Raw genomic sequence first — 14077 nt, 5'->3', positions numbered from 1 at the left:
ACTGATTTCTCACCAGAGCTTTGGACTGGTATTTTTGGAGAAACAGAGGGTTTTACATAGCCCAAAGCTGAGCACAATGCTCCAAGCCTCTGCTTTTCTCTCTCCCTAGTTAAACACAATGTGAGGTCTTCATAGCAGGCCCAGGGAGAAAAGGCAGTGTGTGTCTCTGGTGTGCTTGGCACCAGGCTCTGCCAGACCACGAGACAAAGGCTGGTGGTCATTGAACTGGGAGAAAAAAACTCATGAGGGCAGAGGAATGTGTGTAGGAGGGGGAAGAAAATGCTTCTGCCTCTGCAGGGCTGCTCACTGAGAACACGGTTCTGCAGGCTCCATACCTCTGTGTGCCACTGTGTGTCTTTGAGCCCAGGAGAGATGAGATGGGATCGTGGCAGGCAGCCTGAAACCACCTCCAGAATCAGGAAGCACCAGCAAACACTGGGAGTGAGGCTGGTGCCCATAGAAGTCAGTGCAGGAAGAAGATGGAGTGGGCTCAATTCAGCACCCTGCACATAGGTTGGTGGGGCCAGGGGGTCCCCCAGCCCCTGCTTATGCTGTATGTTCTCCCAGCACAACTGTGCACCCCGTGGCAGAGGAAACACTCTGGATCCACTCCTTGTCCACCAAGTATCACTCCATTGCAATTTACACGACCTTCTCAGAAAACACTGAGCCATTCCTCTGGAGCTGAAAACTCTGTGATGCTGTTATCTCACCTGAAACACAGCCTTGGATTAGGTCATCTCCTGGCTGAACTCAGCTAAACCACTAAGCACTATCCTAAATTAATTCAAAAATATATGCATTTGTTCTCCACATCCAGAAATGTGGAGCAATCTACATCAGCAATGGGCAGTGTCCCTCCTGCCCTGGCACAGATTGCCCTGTAGGGTTGCAGGATGCCCAAAGGGAAGGAATAGCTGCAGCTTGTGATGTCTCTGGCAGGCAGAGCACTCACAAACAGGGAGTGAGCATTACTCCATTAGGGAGCAGAGCATTGCTCCATTAATTTTGGGCTAATCCTCAGAAAACTTGTATAAAGCAATGCCCAAGCTGCATAATGAAGACAGTGTGCAAGCAGATTGATTATATAGACATATGTAATATAATATATATAGATACACGATTATATAGACATATATAATATAAAGACAATAAACTCAAACGGATCACCCTTCATCACTGTCTTCTGGCAAAGAGTGCTGTGAAGACTTTGACAGCCATGTGGTAGCAGAGATCCCTGTGAAAAGCTCCTTTCAGGCAGATCATAATGGTTTCCTCGTTTGTTTCCCCAAACCAAAATAAATCAAGGCTATAGCACCCCAAATGCAGCACTCCTATGTGTGTGTCAGCCAACACCATCCACTTAAGCTGCACAGAAGCAGCATCACAGCTCTCCCTAGTGAGAACGGGTGGTACGGAACTGGCGCTGCTCCAGGCACAGATTGCCCACATGCCCACTGAATACTGCCCTGTGCAAGCATAGGAGATCCATGTATGTATGTGTAACCATATTAGCTTCTACCTACATAAATGATAGGAATACATAGCAGGGAGGTGGGACTTACGTACTGGGTAAACATGCAGCGAAAACATTCAGATTGCAAGTACAAATTAAAGACTTGGGTGAACTCGATCTCACCCACCTTGAGCCCTGCACAAAAAGAAAGCAATGTCTCCCATATATGCATTTCTCTTTTCAATGTTTTGGGAGATTTTGACATACATATCAATGCTAGGAGCATATTTTGCAATGCCATGGCCCAGACAACTCCTTCACTCCCATGGCGATAGGCACTGCTTTGCCACACACTGCACAGCCTGTGTCCCTGCATCCAATTGTTAATATCAGTGCTGGATGTCAACCATGAGAATTTACGGCCAGGAGTGTGGGCTTTTTGGCCTGAACTTTGCCCCATCTGATTTGTTCAAGTGTCACCACGAAGCACAAAGGAACCTGGATCACCCTGAAAGTCAACAGGAGGAAACTTTATTGCCAAATCCAAAGTAGAAGGCACCAAGCAGCCATGCACCCCATGCATCAGATGACGAAAACCATCCATCCCCACCGCGCCCGGTGAGGGCTGCAGACCTTTGTGCGCTGCGCTGGGTGCGCCGGCTGTCTGTTGGGCGTCCCCATGGTGACGGCACCCATAAAACCATCGCCGTGTTTATGGGCCGGCGCCGCCCGTGGTGGTGGTTTTAAGCGGTGCCCCGAGGTCGGCCCCGACAGCCTGTGTGCTGCGTGAGGACGACGCTGGGGTCGCGGTGCTGTCGGTTCTGTAGGTGTTGAGCGGCAGAGCCCAGCGGGGCAGCAGGGCGGGCTGTGGCGGGGCACGGAGTCCTGGAGCCGCGCGGCCCCGAGGACGCGGGCTGGGCGCGGGGCTCGGCTGTTCCTCGCCGCGCGGAGGGGGTGCGTTAGCAGGGTTGGGTTCTCGGCATCAGCGAGGGAAAGCACGAGCCTGAGCTGTGCCGGGAGCGCAGAGGTGAGGGCGGCTGCTCCCGAGGTGCCCAGATGGGTCGGGATGTCCGTGGGGGCGCGTGTGGGACACGTGTGGGTGGCACTCTTCGTACCCTGACACACGGGGCCACGGCTGGGCTGGAGGCCTGGGGCCACGGGGATGCCAGGCACGAGGGCCGTGCACGGCAGGCAGCACTGACAGCGCGGTTCCTGCTTCTCTTGCAGCTCGGGGCCGTGCGATGTCATCCCCACACCCAGGTAAGTGCCCGTGGGTAGGGCTTGGGCAGCCCTGGGGGTGCCTGCGCTGCCAGGCCGCTCCCTGCCCACGTCCCCTGCCGCCGCTCGCAAGCCGCAAGCCCGGTCGTGCCGGGGGCCAGGAGCCTCCCCCGGCAGCCGGGGCACTACAGCTCCAGCAGAGCCGCGTGGCCGTTCCGCAGCCCTGACGCGCACCTCTTCCTGCAGGGCCGCACGGAGGGCCGCCGCCGCACGGAGGGCCCGGAAAGTCGCCAGGGCATAATCACCCACCCGGCCATGACCGAGGCGGCCCCCACCCGAAGGGCTCCCATCCGTCTCCGAAGGGCCCCCATCCGTCTCCGCCGGGCCCGCACGGCCCCCCCCACTAGGCGCTGAGCCCCGTCGGCAGCCGTCCATTGCACGATTCTGTCTTCGTCCCTCGGCTGCCCGGTAGCCGCGCTGCCGCCGGGGTCTCCCACCCGCCCCGTGTGGCAGCACCTCTGCCGGAAACAGCAGCTCGGGCTCGGGTTGAGGTCGGCAATAAAGAAGTCCTCTCGGTGGCTCTGTGGTCTTTGTGTGTGGCGGAGGGTCTCCGCGTCGTGCCGGCCGTGCGCACCGCAGGGCACTGCCGCTGCTCGTTCGGGCGCGAGGAGACGGACGGAGCGTCGGCGTTTCGGGGGCTGCCCCGGCACACGGGCAGCCCCTCCGCGAGGCTCCGCGAGGGCACGGCCCGCGACGGGCGCCGTCCCCTCGGTTACGCGCACGGAACGGAGCGGCCGCGCTGCCCCCGGGCTCTGCGGAGCCCCCGGCCCACGGGTGGGATCGCCGTGCAGCGCCGCTGCTTGCTGCTCAATGCCTCCGTGCGGGCGGAACTGCGGCACGGCCACGCACCGGCACCGCGCTGCTGAACGCCCGGGGTTTGGTTCCCCCCAACGGCGGCTTTCTCTGCAGCGGCTGTTAAGTCCGGGTTGCGGCGCCGGGGGCAGGGACAGACTCGAGGACGCGACTCTGCGGTCACCGCCCCCATGCGGGGCTCCGCGGAGCTGCAGTAGGGCGGGTCCGTGGATGGACACCGTTCGGATCCCCCTCCGCAGCCGCACCAAACCGCGCGCCTGCACCACCTTCGCCCTGGACTGGCTGCGCCCCGCCCTGCGCGTTGCATACAGCGCTCCGCTCCACCCGCGGTGCGGTTCGGGGCGGGGATAGGGGCGGGCTCGGGGCGGGTTAGGGGCGGGCTCGCGGCGGTGCCACGGGCCCATTGGCGGCCTCCCGTGAGGCCATCTCGGCTCAGGGTAGCGCGGTCTCGGCCCCATCCCGGCTCCGCTCTTGACAGCACCGGTGGCGATGGCAGCGGACGGGTGAGTGTTCATCATCCCCGTGCCCACCATCCCTGTCCCCATGCTCACCATCCCTATCCCTTTGCCCATCATCCCCATCCCCCTGTCCATCACCCCCATCCTCATAATCCCCATCTCCGTGTCCATAGGGTGGTGCGGCGGCGCGGCGGTCCGTGGCGCACGGAGGCAGCCACGGCGCTGCCCTCCTGGCGGCTGCGCTGCGAGGGCGGCCGGCAGCGCTGGTGCTACCTGGATGACGGCGGCGAGGACGAGGCGGCGAGCGAAGGGCGGCGGGCGCAGACGGCGCTGGAGGCGCACAGCCTTGGCCTGGACACGGTGCGGGGCCGCGGGGCGGAGGGCGTGGGGCGGGGCGCGGAGCTCCCGACTGAGCTACGGCGCGATCTCCCCCGCAGGACGAGCTGCTGCGGACGCTGCCGGCCGCCGGCACGGCGCGGGAGGCCGCCCGCAACGGCATGAGATTCTACTCCACGCTGCAAGCCGAGGACGGTCACTGGGCCGGCGATTACGGGGGGCCGCTTTTCCTGCTGCCAGGTGGGTCCTGCCGCGCTCCCGGCCGCGCCGCGCTCGGCTCAGTGTGACCGTCGCTCCTGTGCCCGCAGGGCTGCTGATCGTCTGCCACACCGCCCGCATCCCGCTGCCCGACGGCTTCCGCAGGGAGATGGTGCGCTACCTGCGCTCCGTGCAGCTCCCAGACGGCGGCTGGGGTCTGTGAGTAGCGGGGGGTTATCCGGGATGGCAGCACTCCGGTCTCTCTCGCGGCCGTTCTGCTTCAGCCCCGTGCATTGGCCGTGTCTGACGCTGTGCTGCGTGTGTGTGTGTGTGTGTGTGTGTGGCAGGCATGTGGAAGACAAATCGACGGTGTTTGGCACAGCTCTCAACTACGTAGCCCTGAGGATCCTGGGGCTTGGCCCGGATGACCCCGACATCGTGAGGGCCCGCGTCAACCTGCACAGCAAAGGTCAGTGCGGCTGTGCCCGGCTGCTCTGGCAGTGGGTGGCAGAAGAGCTGCTTGCCCTGAGTGGTATTGACATCTTCACCCAGCGATGGGGAATGATGCTTTGTTTTCTGCTGCCTGCCTTTTTTTGGAGACATGTGTCTGTGCAGCATACTCCTGAACGCGGGGAGAGACAAACGCTGGGATGTGGGGGAAAGAAGGGAGCGGGCACAGCTGCATCACTGAAAGCCCTGATCTATCTCTGCAGGAGGTGCTGTGGGGATCCCATCTTGGGGGAAGTTTTGGCTGGCTGTCCTCAACGTCTACAGCTGGGAGGGGATGAACACGCTGCTCCCGGAGATGTGGTACATGCTGTCGGTGCAGGGATGTCATCAATCCTGCTACTGGTCTCAGCCCACAGCTGTCCAAGCTGTATGTGCTGGGCCCAGAGCAGGCTCTGTTCAGGCTGCCTGGCTGCTGGGAGCAGCCGATGGGCATGCAGCACCAAATGCTGCACCAGGGGGATATGCAAGAGCTCAGCCCTGTTGGTTTTATCCACAGGTCCTTTGCTCTTGTGACCAAGCAGAACTGAGCCTAACAGCACAGAGCTTACTGTGTATAAGGCTGCTAGCTGTAACTTTCTGTGGTTGCTCAGAGGGCCCTTAGTGATCATTGGGTGTCAGAGAGGAAAAGCGTATGTAATTTTCTATGGGAAGGTCAGGGGCTTCACAGTACCAAGGACTGCTGGAGCTTTGTCGTGGGATGCGTTCAGCTGTCATTCTGCAACTCCACCTTCAAAGTAATGTGGAGAAGAGAGGGGCCCTTGAACTGGCTCTCCCTGCTCTCTGAACCTGGGGTGCTCTCTGCCTGAGCTGGGCCAGGAGCAGTATCTGCTGGCGCTAGCATGAAAGGCTCATCCCTGAAGAGTGGGAGCAGAGCCAATCTGTGTGGGTGTTCTCATATTTTCTGCAGCTGTACCAGCAGCAGAAAGCCTGGCATGGGGGCCCCTCGCATCCTGCTAGCACAGCACCTCTGTGTGTCTCCCTTGGCCCTTCCTGTTACTCACAGGAGCGCCCTCTCCATTGCAAATAGGCTGCTTCCTACGTGGTTCCCAGCCCATCCATCCAGGCTCTGGTGCCACTGCCGCCAGGTCTACCTCCCCATGAGCTACTGTTATGCCAAGCGTCTGTCAGCAGAAGAGGATGAACTCATCCGGAGCTTGCAGCAGGTGAGGAGCTGGCCCTGCAGGGGCTCCCCAAAGAGAACACTTGGCTCCTTGGCTGCCGTGTTGCTGGGGTCAGCCTCTGGCTCATGAAGCAGCATCTCTCATGCCTGCATGGACAAAGCAGTCTGGGCAGAGGACCTCATGCAGCAAGCTGTCTCTGGGTATTTGTTCCCAGCTTGCCAGGCTGATCATCTGTATTGTCTTTTGCCAGGAGCTGTATGTGCAAGACTATGCCAGCATCGACTGGCCAGCCCAGAGGAACAACGTGGCTTCCTGTGATGTATACACCCCACATAGCTGGCTACTGGGAATCGCCTATGGTGAGTGTAATGCTGGATGAGATGGAAGGGCCCTTGACATGAGACCACCATTTAGTGGGCTGGTGGTGGAACTGAAGCTGTCCTGTACCGTGAGGGCCCTCCAGGGTCTGCTGTTAGCTACTGGCAATGCCTTGGAGCTGGAAAGGAAGCACTGGCTGTGTGATCCTTGGGCCTTGAGTTTCATTACAGCAGCAGGGCCTTGTGCCCTAGTCTTCAGGCCATCATGAAGCACAGCAGTTCCCATTCTTTCCGTGTTTGGTCATCATGTGAGCAGTGGTGCAGCCAGCCTCAGCAATTGGATGCAGCCACATGGTGTGAATATTTCACTGCGTGTCACTTTATGTTCCAGCTGTCATGAATGTGTACGAAGCCCACCATAGCACCTACCTGCGGCAGCGAGCCATCACGGAGCTGTATGACCACATCAAAGCTGATGACAGATTCACCAAGTGTATCAGCATTGGTCCGGTAGGCCACTTGATACTGATCCTGTCAAATTCCTGCCCTTGGCTCTTTAAGAACTAGCGCATGGTTCCACAGCCCTTTGCAGCTGTGGTGTGTAACCATAACCTCTGTCTTGTTGTGCTCAGACACAACTCCTGCTGTTCATAATGCTGAAGACTTTAGTGCTAACAGGACACAAGAGAGGCAGAAAGTGTGGGGACAGCGTGTAGTCCTAGTAAGGGGTACCTCTCCTTGTGGTTCAGGGACACGATGTGAAGATAATCCCTGAAGTAACCTTGTGGCACTTGCTGAGCTGTCTCAGCTATACTTAGAGCAATGCCACAGATGGAGTTGTCAGAGTGAAGCCCAGGACCTCTAGATGGATGTGTGCTGGGTGATAGCGGTGTATGTGTCTGGGACTGGAAGATGCTACATCTAGAGCAATGACAGTGATGCTCTCGGCAGATTTCCAAGACCATCAACATGTTGGTTCGCTGGTTTGTGGATGGGGAGAATTCACCAGCTTTTCAGGAGCATGTTTCCAGGATCCCCGACTATCTCTGGTAACGATGTTTGTGACCCACCTCTCATGGCACGGGGTTCTGATCCCTGTGATGTTGGCACGCCGTAGCTCCCAGCCCCCTTCCTGCTGCTCTTGCTATGCCTGCGCTGCAGCGCTGTGTTTTCTCTTCCCACAGGCTGGGCCTCGATGGCATGAAGATGCAGGTGAGATGCTGTTGGATGCCAGAGAGGACAAGAGAGATCCTGGCTTGCTGAAGCTGCCTCTGGGATGGGATAGCTCATTTTCAGTGTCTGTCAGCCTTGTCTGCCTGGCAGTGCCGGGAGTGCATTGTGTGTGTTTCACTTGTTTGCCTTTCTGGCCATTGGCTGGGGGAGCAGCTGTAGGTCTCTATCCTCTTTATTCCTGTGGGTCCTGGGAGAAGGTAAGGAGAAAGATGGTCCACTGCCTGCCTTACTGCTCAGAGGCTCTGATAGTGCATGCAGACTGAGCTAATCTTGTGGCTGTTGCGTTCCTTTGCTCATAACTGTTGATCTCTCCTGTTCTTGCTGTGCACACAGCAGGCTAAGGCAGCTTTCTCATTTCCTGTCCCTCTGCTGTTTGTGAGCTTCTGCATTCCACCCCTCAATGCCAGCACTGCAGCTGTGGTGCTGAGTCACCATTCACTGTCTCTCTTTCAGGGTACAAACGGATCGCAGCTCTGGGACACTGCCTTTGCCATCCAGGCCTTCCTGGAGGTAAGATACCCCTCAAGTTTGCACAGTGCCTTGACAAAAGACAGCATCGTGGTGCATCCTCAAATACGAGGGGCTTTTACTGCACAGCCCCTTATGCTTCTGCTGTGCTGATTATGGCATCGCGTGATACAGCTGCATCAGGGGAACATTCTCCACAGAAAGGCCCTCAGCTGTGGTAGGCAGGCTGTCCAGTACTATAGTACAGCCCTTCTCTGCCAGCTGCTTTTGAAGCAGGTCACAATGCCAGTGGAATGGGCCGGATTAGATATATTTGTTGCTGCAGTCTTGTAGTAAACCCCTGTTTCTTGCTCCTTGCTCTGCTCGGCCCCAGAGCATTCCTGTTTGTCAGGAATAGCATGCAGGACTGATCTCCAGCATAAGGGCAGAAAGAGTTGTGGTGGGCATGTGTTGTGGAGGGTAATGTGATTGCTCGAATAAGCCCCTCACGTGGCCATGCAGATATCTCTCAGTGAAGCAAGCAACAGCACATAGTTCTCATTAGAGAGGTTTGTAATGAACGTAGTAAGCGAAGGATGAATGTGAACCTGCAGGAAGGGCTACACAAGGAGCAGGTGTTAATGGCACTGAGGTCAGCAAAGTCCTAGTTATATCCTCTTCTTCCCAAGGGACATATTTTGTGGCCAGAACTGCTTGCTGACTGTGCATCTCTGTTTCTAGGCAGAAGCCCAGAAGATACCTGAGTTTATGTCCTGCCTTCAGAACGCCCATGAGTTTCTTAGGTTCACCCAGGTAAGCTGAGTTGGTTGTCTCTGCAATGCTGGTGTGCAGTCTTCTTGGCTTCTTGTGAGAGCCTTGCTGGATACCTGTGTTGTATGAAGAGCTTCCCTGTAGGGCTAGACTAGCAATGTCCCGGGGACATTCCTGTGCCCTTTTGCTGGGAATCATCTCTGCAGCTTATCCAGGACCTTGGCCAGCCCCAGGCCCTGTCTGATGTCCTGAGGGATGTTTAAATTGTCTGCCTTGGACTGAAAGAGTCTGGAAAACTAAGAGCTTAGACTTTTCCCCATTCTCCTTGCTGGTGCCATGCATTTGAAGCACCTTTCTGGGAACCCAGCCTCCTTCCCCAATGACTGCACAGGCTCAGATCTTGCTGTCTAGCAGCCTGGTGTAGATGCAATTGTACATCTTAGTCATGGTGCTGTCAGTGAGGCCCTTGAAAGCAGATGGCTCCCTGTCAGGAAAGCTCTCGAGAAGGGGCTTTATCAGCACATGCTGGTGCGAGGCCAAAATGTGATTTTTCTTCAGTATTCCCCGCTTCAGAGTTGATCTCTTTCCCTGTCTGCCTCCCTCAGTGAAGGACAGATGGTGAGCAGTCGCAAAGAGCTCTGCATATGTGATTGTTTAAAGCCATGACCTTTCAGCTGGGCAGCTTCAATCTGTCCTTCTTGTTTCTTGTCTTCTGTAGATCCCAGAGAACCCACCTGACTACCAGAAATATTACCGCCATATGAACAAGGTGCGATGGCTGGAGCTGGACTCCAATGGGTGCATACACAGAGCTGAGATTTGGGCAGAGGGGTGTGGGGGCATGAGAAACACTACCTTCCCCTGTGCAAGAACAGAGCAAGTCCAGAGAATGGGCTGAGTCATTTTTTACCACCCTAGGGTGGCTTTCCCTTCAGCACACGGGACTGTGGCTGGATTGTGGCAGACTGCACAGCAGAGGGACTGAAGTCGATTATGCTGCTACAGGAGAAGTGTCCCTTCATAGCCAACCCTGTCCCAGCTGAACGCCTCTTTGATGCTGTGAATGTGGTAAGTGTTGCAAAGATTAGGATCAAGGGAAATGCAGGCAGGTAAAAAGAGCTAAAATAAGAGAAGCGAAAGCCTGATGAGTGCCTAGATGTGGTATTGCTAAGTCTGTACAAAGCCTTTTGAGGTGATGATCTGGATTGGAGATCTAACTGTCAGTGTGGTTAGGGACATTTACCAACCTATGTGGATCTGACTTTGTCCTTACGACTTGCTTGGAGCCAGACTGGAGTGGTACTGCCTGTGAGCCAGCCCCATCCTCTCTCTCTGCTTGTCTGGGCAGTTACTGAGCATGAGGAACTCAGATGGAGGCTTTGCCACATATGAAACCAAGAGAGGAGGCCACTTGCTGGAGCTGCTGAACCCCTCGGAAGTGTTTGGTAAGAGGAGCTGTGTAGGCTTGTTTGCCCTGCCCACTGTGAAGGGGCAGGTCTTGCCCAAGGACCCTCTGTGGCCTGCATGTGCTGTGGGTCTTGGGGAGAGATCAGCAGTGTGCGGCTCAGTTTGCTGCCTAGGAGAGGGTCTCTTTCACTAGTATCCTTCTCCTGCTGACAGGTGACATCATGATTGACTACACCTATGTGGAATGCACATCAGCTGTCATGCAGGCACTGAGACACTTCCAAAATGTGTATCCTGAGCACAGAGCCCCAGAGATCAGGTAAGGTTGAGAGTTGGGTGGAGATGAAAATGGTGGTCCGTGCTGGCTGCTGTGTCTTTTGCTGGCACAGTTCCTGCTAAGCCCTGTCTTGCCTGGGCCTCTGCAGTGGCATGGAGCAGCCCCTGGAAAGGCCACTGGCATGTTTGATGTGGGATGTTGGTGACATACGAACCAGAGCTCTCCCTCAGGACACTAGAGCCTAATCTCACTGGGCATCTGTTTGGGATCAAGCTGTGGAAAATCAATAGAGAATGAGCATGCCGGATGACTTAGCGATTGCCTTGATCTTGCAGCCAGCTGTAGGCCAGGTCCCCTGGTTGTATGCTGGCACGTGGCAGAAAAGTACCCATGTAGAGCATGATTTGACTCTAAAATTTTGAATGGGGTCATCTTTAGCTTTCAGCTTTCTCTTCCCCCTAATCATGGGACCCTTAAAGTCCTCAGAGGTAATAATGAGTACCACTAATGAAGCAGACACTGAGTTTGAGCTGTTTTTTCTTCTGACCAGAGAGACTCTGCAGAAGGGCCTGGACTTCTGTCGCAAGAAGCAGCGAGCTGATGGGTCATGGGAAGGGTAAGCAGTGCTCACAGCTGCCTATTTCTCCCCTGACTGCCCCATCATGAGAGGGACCACAAGCATCTTTCATGGCTGGTAGTGTGTGTGAGAATAGCATATAGGTAGCTGATCTCCTTTAGGGGTTGGGGTGGATCCAACTCCTCTAGTCTAAGCAATCTGGGAGCAGGTGCTGGTGTTGCAGGGCAACGTTAGGCCATTGGGCACACAAGCTGTTGCTCTGCCTGTGTATATTTTGGCTGCGCATACAGCATTGTCAGAGCCTCCCTCTGCCCTAGTCCTTGCACTGATTTTCCCTCTGGCCTAGGAGCTGGGGAGTTTGCTTCACATATGGAACCTGGTTTGGTCTGGAGGCATTTGCCAGTATGCAGCATGTGTACCGTGATGGGTAAGTAAGGGCCAGGTGGTTCCTCCACCTCCAGCTCTGGGCAGGGATGGGACCCTGAGGTGGGTCTGGGTGGAGTCCTGGGCTCTTCTGCCTCAGCTACTGCTCCTTCCAAATCTGATACCTGTGATATGACCAGAGCACTCAATGCCTGAGTTCCATCTCTTGCAGCAACCCCTGCCATGAGCAGAGTAGAACACAACTTCTGTTTGCAGCTGGAAAACTGCAAACTAGCTAGCTGTCATTGGTACTTAGCCCCGTCTGATTCACTGCCTGTCCCTGCAGGGTGGCATGCAAAGAAGTGGCCCGAGCCTGCCAGTTCCTGCTCTCCAAGCAGATGACAGATGGCGGATGGGGAGAGGACTTTGAGTCGTGTGAGCAGCGCACCTATGTGCAGAGTTCCTCCTCGCAGATCCACAATACATGTTGGGCCCTGCTGGGGCTCATGGCTGTCAGGTAGGAGCAGCCTTCACCACATCTGACTTCGCATTTCTTTTAGTGTCTGGTGAGATGTGAGAGAGCAGCTGGGTTGTGTGGAAAAGCTGGCATAGGCTCTGGGTCCTGGTAGTGTGAGCCTTGCACCCAATCATGTTTTTTAGTTACTCCACACCTGCAATGACACCAGAGTTGTGGTCCAGCCAGTGAAGCTGGTGATTATAGGGGAGGGGGGAAGCAAAGGTTTAGATCACAATTGCAGACCGCCAGCCTAGAGTAATTTTGCTGTATTAGAAATGCATGGTACCCTGGAGTTGTAAGGGGCCTTCCCGAAGTACTCAGCATGCTTTAGTTAAGCCTGAGGCAGACTGGAGGTGATTGAGCTCCTGAAGTAGATGTGCAGACAGCCCTAGATGACAAAAGTGATTACATCTCCCTTGTGCTTTGCAGGTACCCTGACACTGGTGTGCTGGAAAGGGGCATCAAACTATTGATTGATAAGCAACTACCCAATGGTGACTGGCCTCAGGTACGTGGATCACCTCTGATCTCTCCACTTTGTTCCCCAGTGATGCGTATGTCCTGGGCATCATGTAGCCCTTGTAATGATGCGATCAAAAGCCATGTGTGTTTTTTGGTGGAGGACTTCAGGAAAGTAATGAGCTCAGCACTGTGTCCTGGACATGCTGTGGTTTCCTGTCACCCACATCACCCTGCTGTCTGTCTCTTTCTCAGGAGAACATTGCTGGGGTGTTCAACAAATCATGTGCCATCAGTTACACTGCCTACCGCAATGTCTTCCCCATCTGGACGCTCGGACGTTTCTCTCGGCTGCATCCCAACAGCCCTCTTGCTGAGCACCTGCAATCCGGACCCTTGGCTGGGATGGGGAAGACTCCAAAGACAGCACTGTCTGACTGAACCCATACCATGGCTTTGACTTGCCTTAGGTGTCATGCTGCATGGGGGCACAGGGGGACTTCCTGCACAGGATCTCAGTGCTGATCTCAACTGCCTTTGCCAGGGAGGAGAGTGCTGCTGTGGTGCCACAGAAACTCAGCTTTCTGTTGACTCTCTTCTAAGAATCCACTTCTAAAGGCTCTGGCCAACTGTATCTACCTTCAAGGGATATGCACTAAAGTGCCTTTTCGAATCAGTCTGATGATCTTCAGAGAGAAAGCTGCCGAGCTGTGTTGTATCACATGTCTAGACAGTCTGTCTCTCATTCTCAGTAGAACAAGGATGATTTAATCTTCTTGTCCTGCACCCCAAGGCTGGCTGGCTGTAGCAGGAGTGTAGGATGTGGTGGGGCTTCCCCTGTGCCCAGCACTGTGATGGAGCGCACTGCACAGTCCACAGTTCATCCTGAACTAGCCTGCACTGGGAGTGCCAACAAAAACCTTTGAAGTGCTCTCTGCTTAGGGGGCTGTGCTGAGAGGGGGGGCATCTGTTGTCCTGAATATGGGAAGGAGTGCTTCACTCAGTTTTCTTTCAATTCCGTCCCCCACCTGGTGGCATCTCGCTTCCCAGAGCTGAACAGGTCAAATCATCAGCATCGTTCCCACTTGGAAAAAGGGGAAACTGAAGCAGAAAGTACTGAGGTGATTGGTGTTAGGGCATAGTCTCCTAGGCTTCCCTGAGCAAGGGTGTGGGTATCAGAGGTGGAAGTCATGTCAATGGATGAGTTAATAAATGGCTAATGGTGTTACAAGTGGATCCTGGCTGTATGTTGGTTTCCTCATCGCCTTCCCCCAGCATACATCACAGGCACAGCTGGCACAGAAAATCCCTGTGCTGCATACAGATGCAGGAGATTTTCCTGGAAGCTCCGGGACCCTGGGTTTCTTGTAGGTTTGCTCTCAGCATCCTGAGATGAGGACCAGGCCAACACAAGTAGTGCTTGGAGCTGGGCTCCTCCTAGAAATGGAGGCTGCACAGAGGCAGCATCCCATCATAGGTTTAGAGGAAAAGCTGCCCTTAGAAGCAAAATAACATAAGGATTTTCACTACTTTGCACCA

The 14077-nt window shown here is 55.5% G+C and overlaps 1 protein-coding gene across 1 annotated transcript; it reads left to right on the top strand.

Moving 5' to 3' along the window:
• Positions 1–3934: 3934 nt before the first annotated feature.
• Positions 3935–13774, top strand: LSS (lanosterol synthase). The gene is made up of 22 exons (XM_052674534.1): positions 3935–4050; positions 4179–4365; positions 4443–4581; positions 4650–4758; positions 4887–5008; positions 5253–5349; positions 6077–6212; positions 6421–6529; positions 6879–6997; positions 7439–7536; positions 7672–7699; positions 8174–8230; positions 8909–8980; positions 9657–9707; positions 9857–10006; positions 10287–10383; positions 10559–10664; positions 11173–11238; positions 11546–11626; positions 11909–12079; positions 12509–12587; positions 12794–13774. Exons 1-22 carry the CDS (start codon positions 4037–4039, stop codon positions 12977–12979), a joined length of 2274 nt encoding a protein of 757 aa, XP_052530494.1. The 5' UTR covers positions 3935–4036; the 3' UTR covers positions 12980–13774.
• Positions 13775–14077: the final 303 nt, after the last annotated feature.

The sequence above is a fragment of the Tympanuchus pallidicinctus genome, unplaced genomic scaffold (assembly GCF_026119805.1).
Source record: "Tympanuchus pallidicinctus isolate F22 unplaced genomic scaffold, pur_lepc_1.0 scaffold15, whole genome shotgun sequence".
NCBI classification, from domain to species: Eukaryota; Metazoa; Chordata; class Aves; order Galliformes; family Phasianidae; genus Tympanuchus; species Tympanuchus pallidicinctus.
Note: the sequence above shows the minus strand (reverse complement) of the source record. Positions and strands in the feature narration are given on the sequence as shown.

What these genes read in the sequence shown, in the direction of transcription:
- LSS (XM_052674534.1), top strand. An exon ending in TCGATGGCATGAAGATGCAG is followed by an intron (nt 7,700 to 8,173) that starts GTGAGATGCTGT and finishes TCTCTCTTTCAG; the next exon opens with GGTACAAACGGATCGCAGCT. An exon ending in ATTACCGCCATATGAACAAG is followed by an intron (nt 9,708 to 9,856) that starts GTGCGATGGCTG and finishes TTACCACCCTAG; the next exon opens with GGTGGCTTTCCCTTCAGCAC.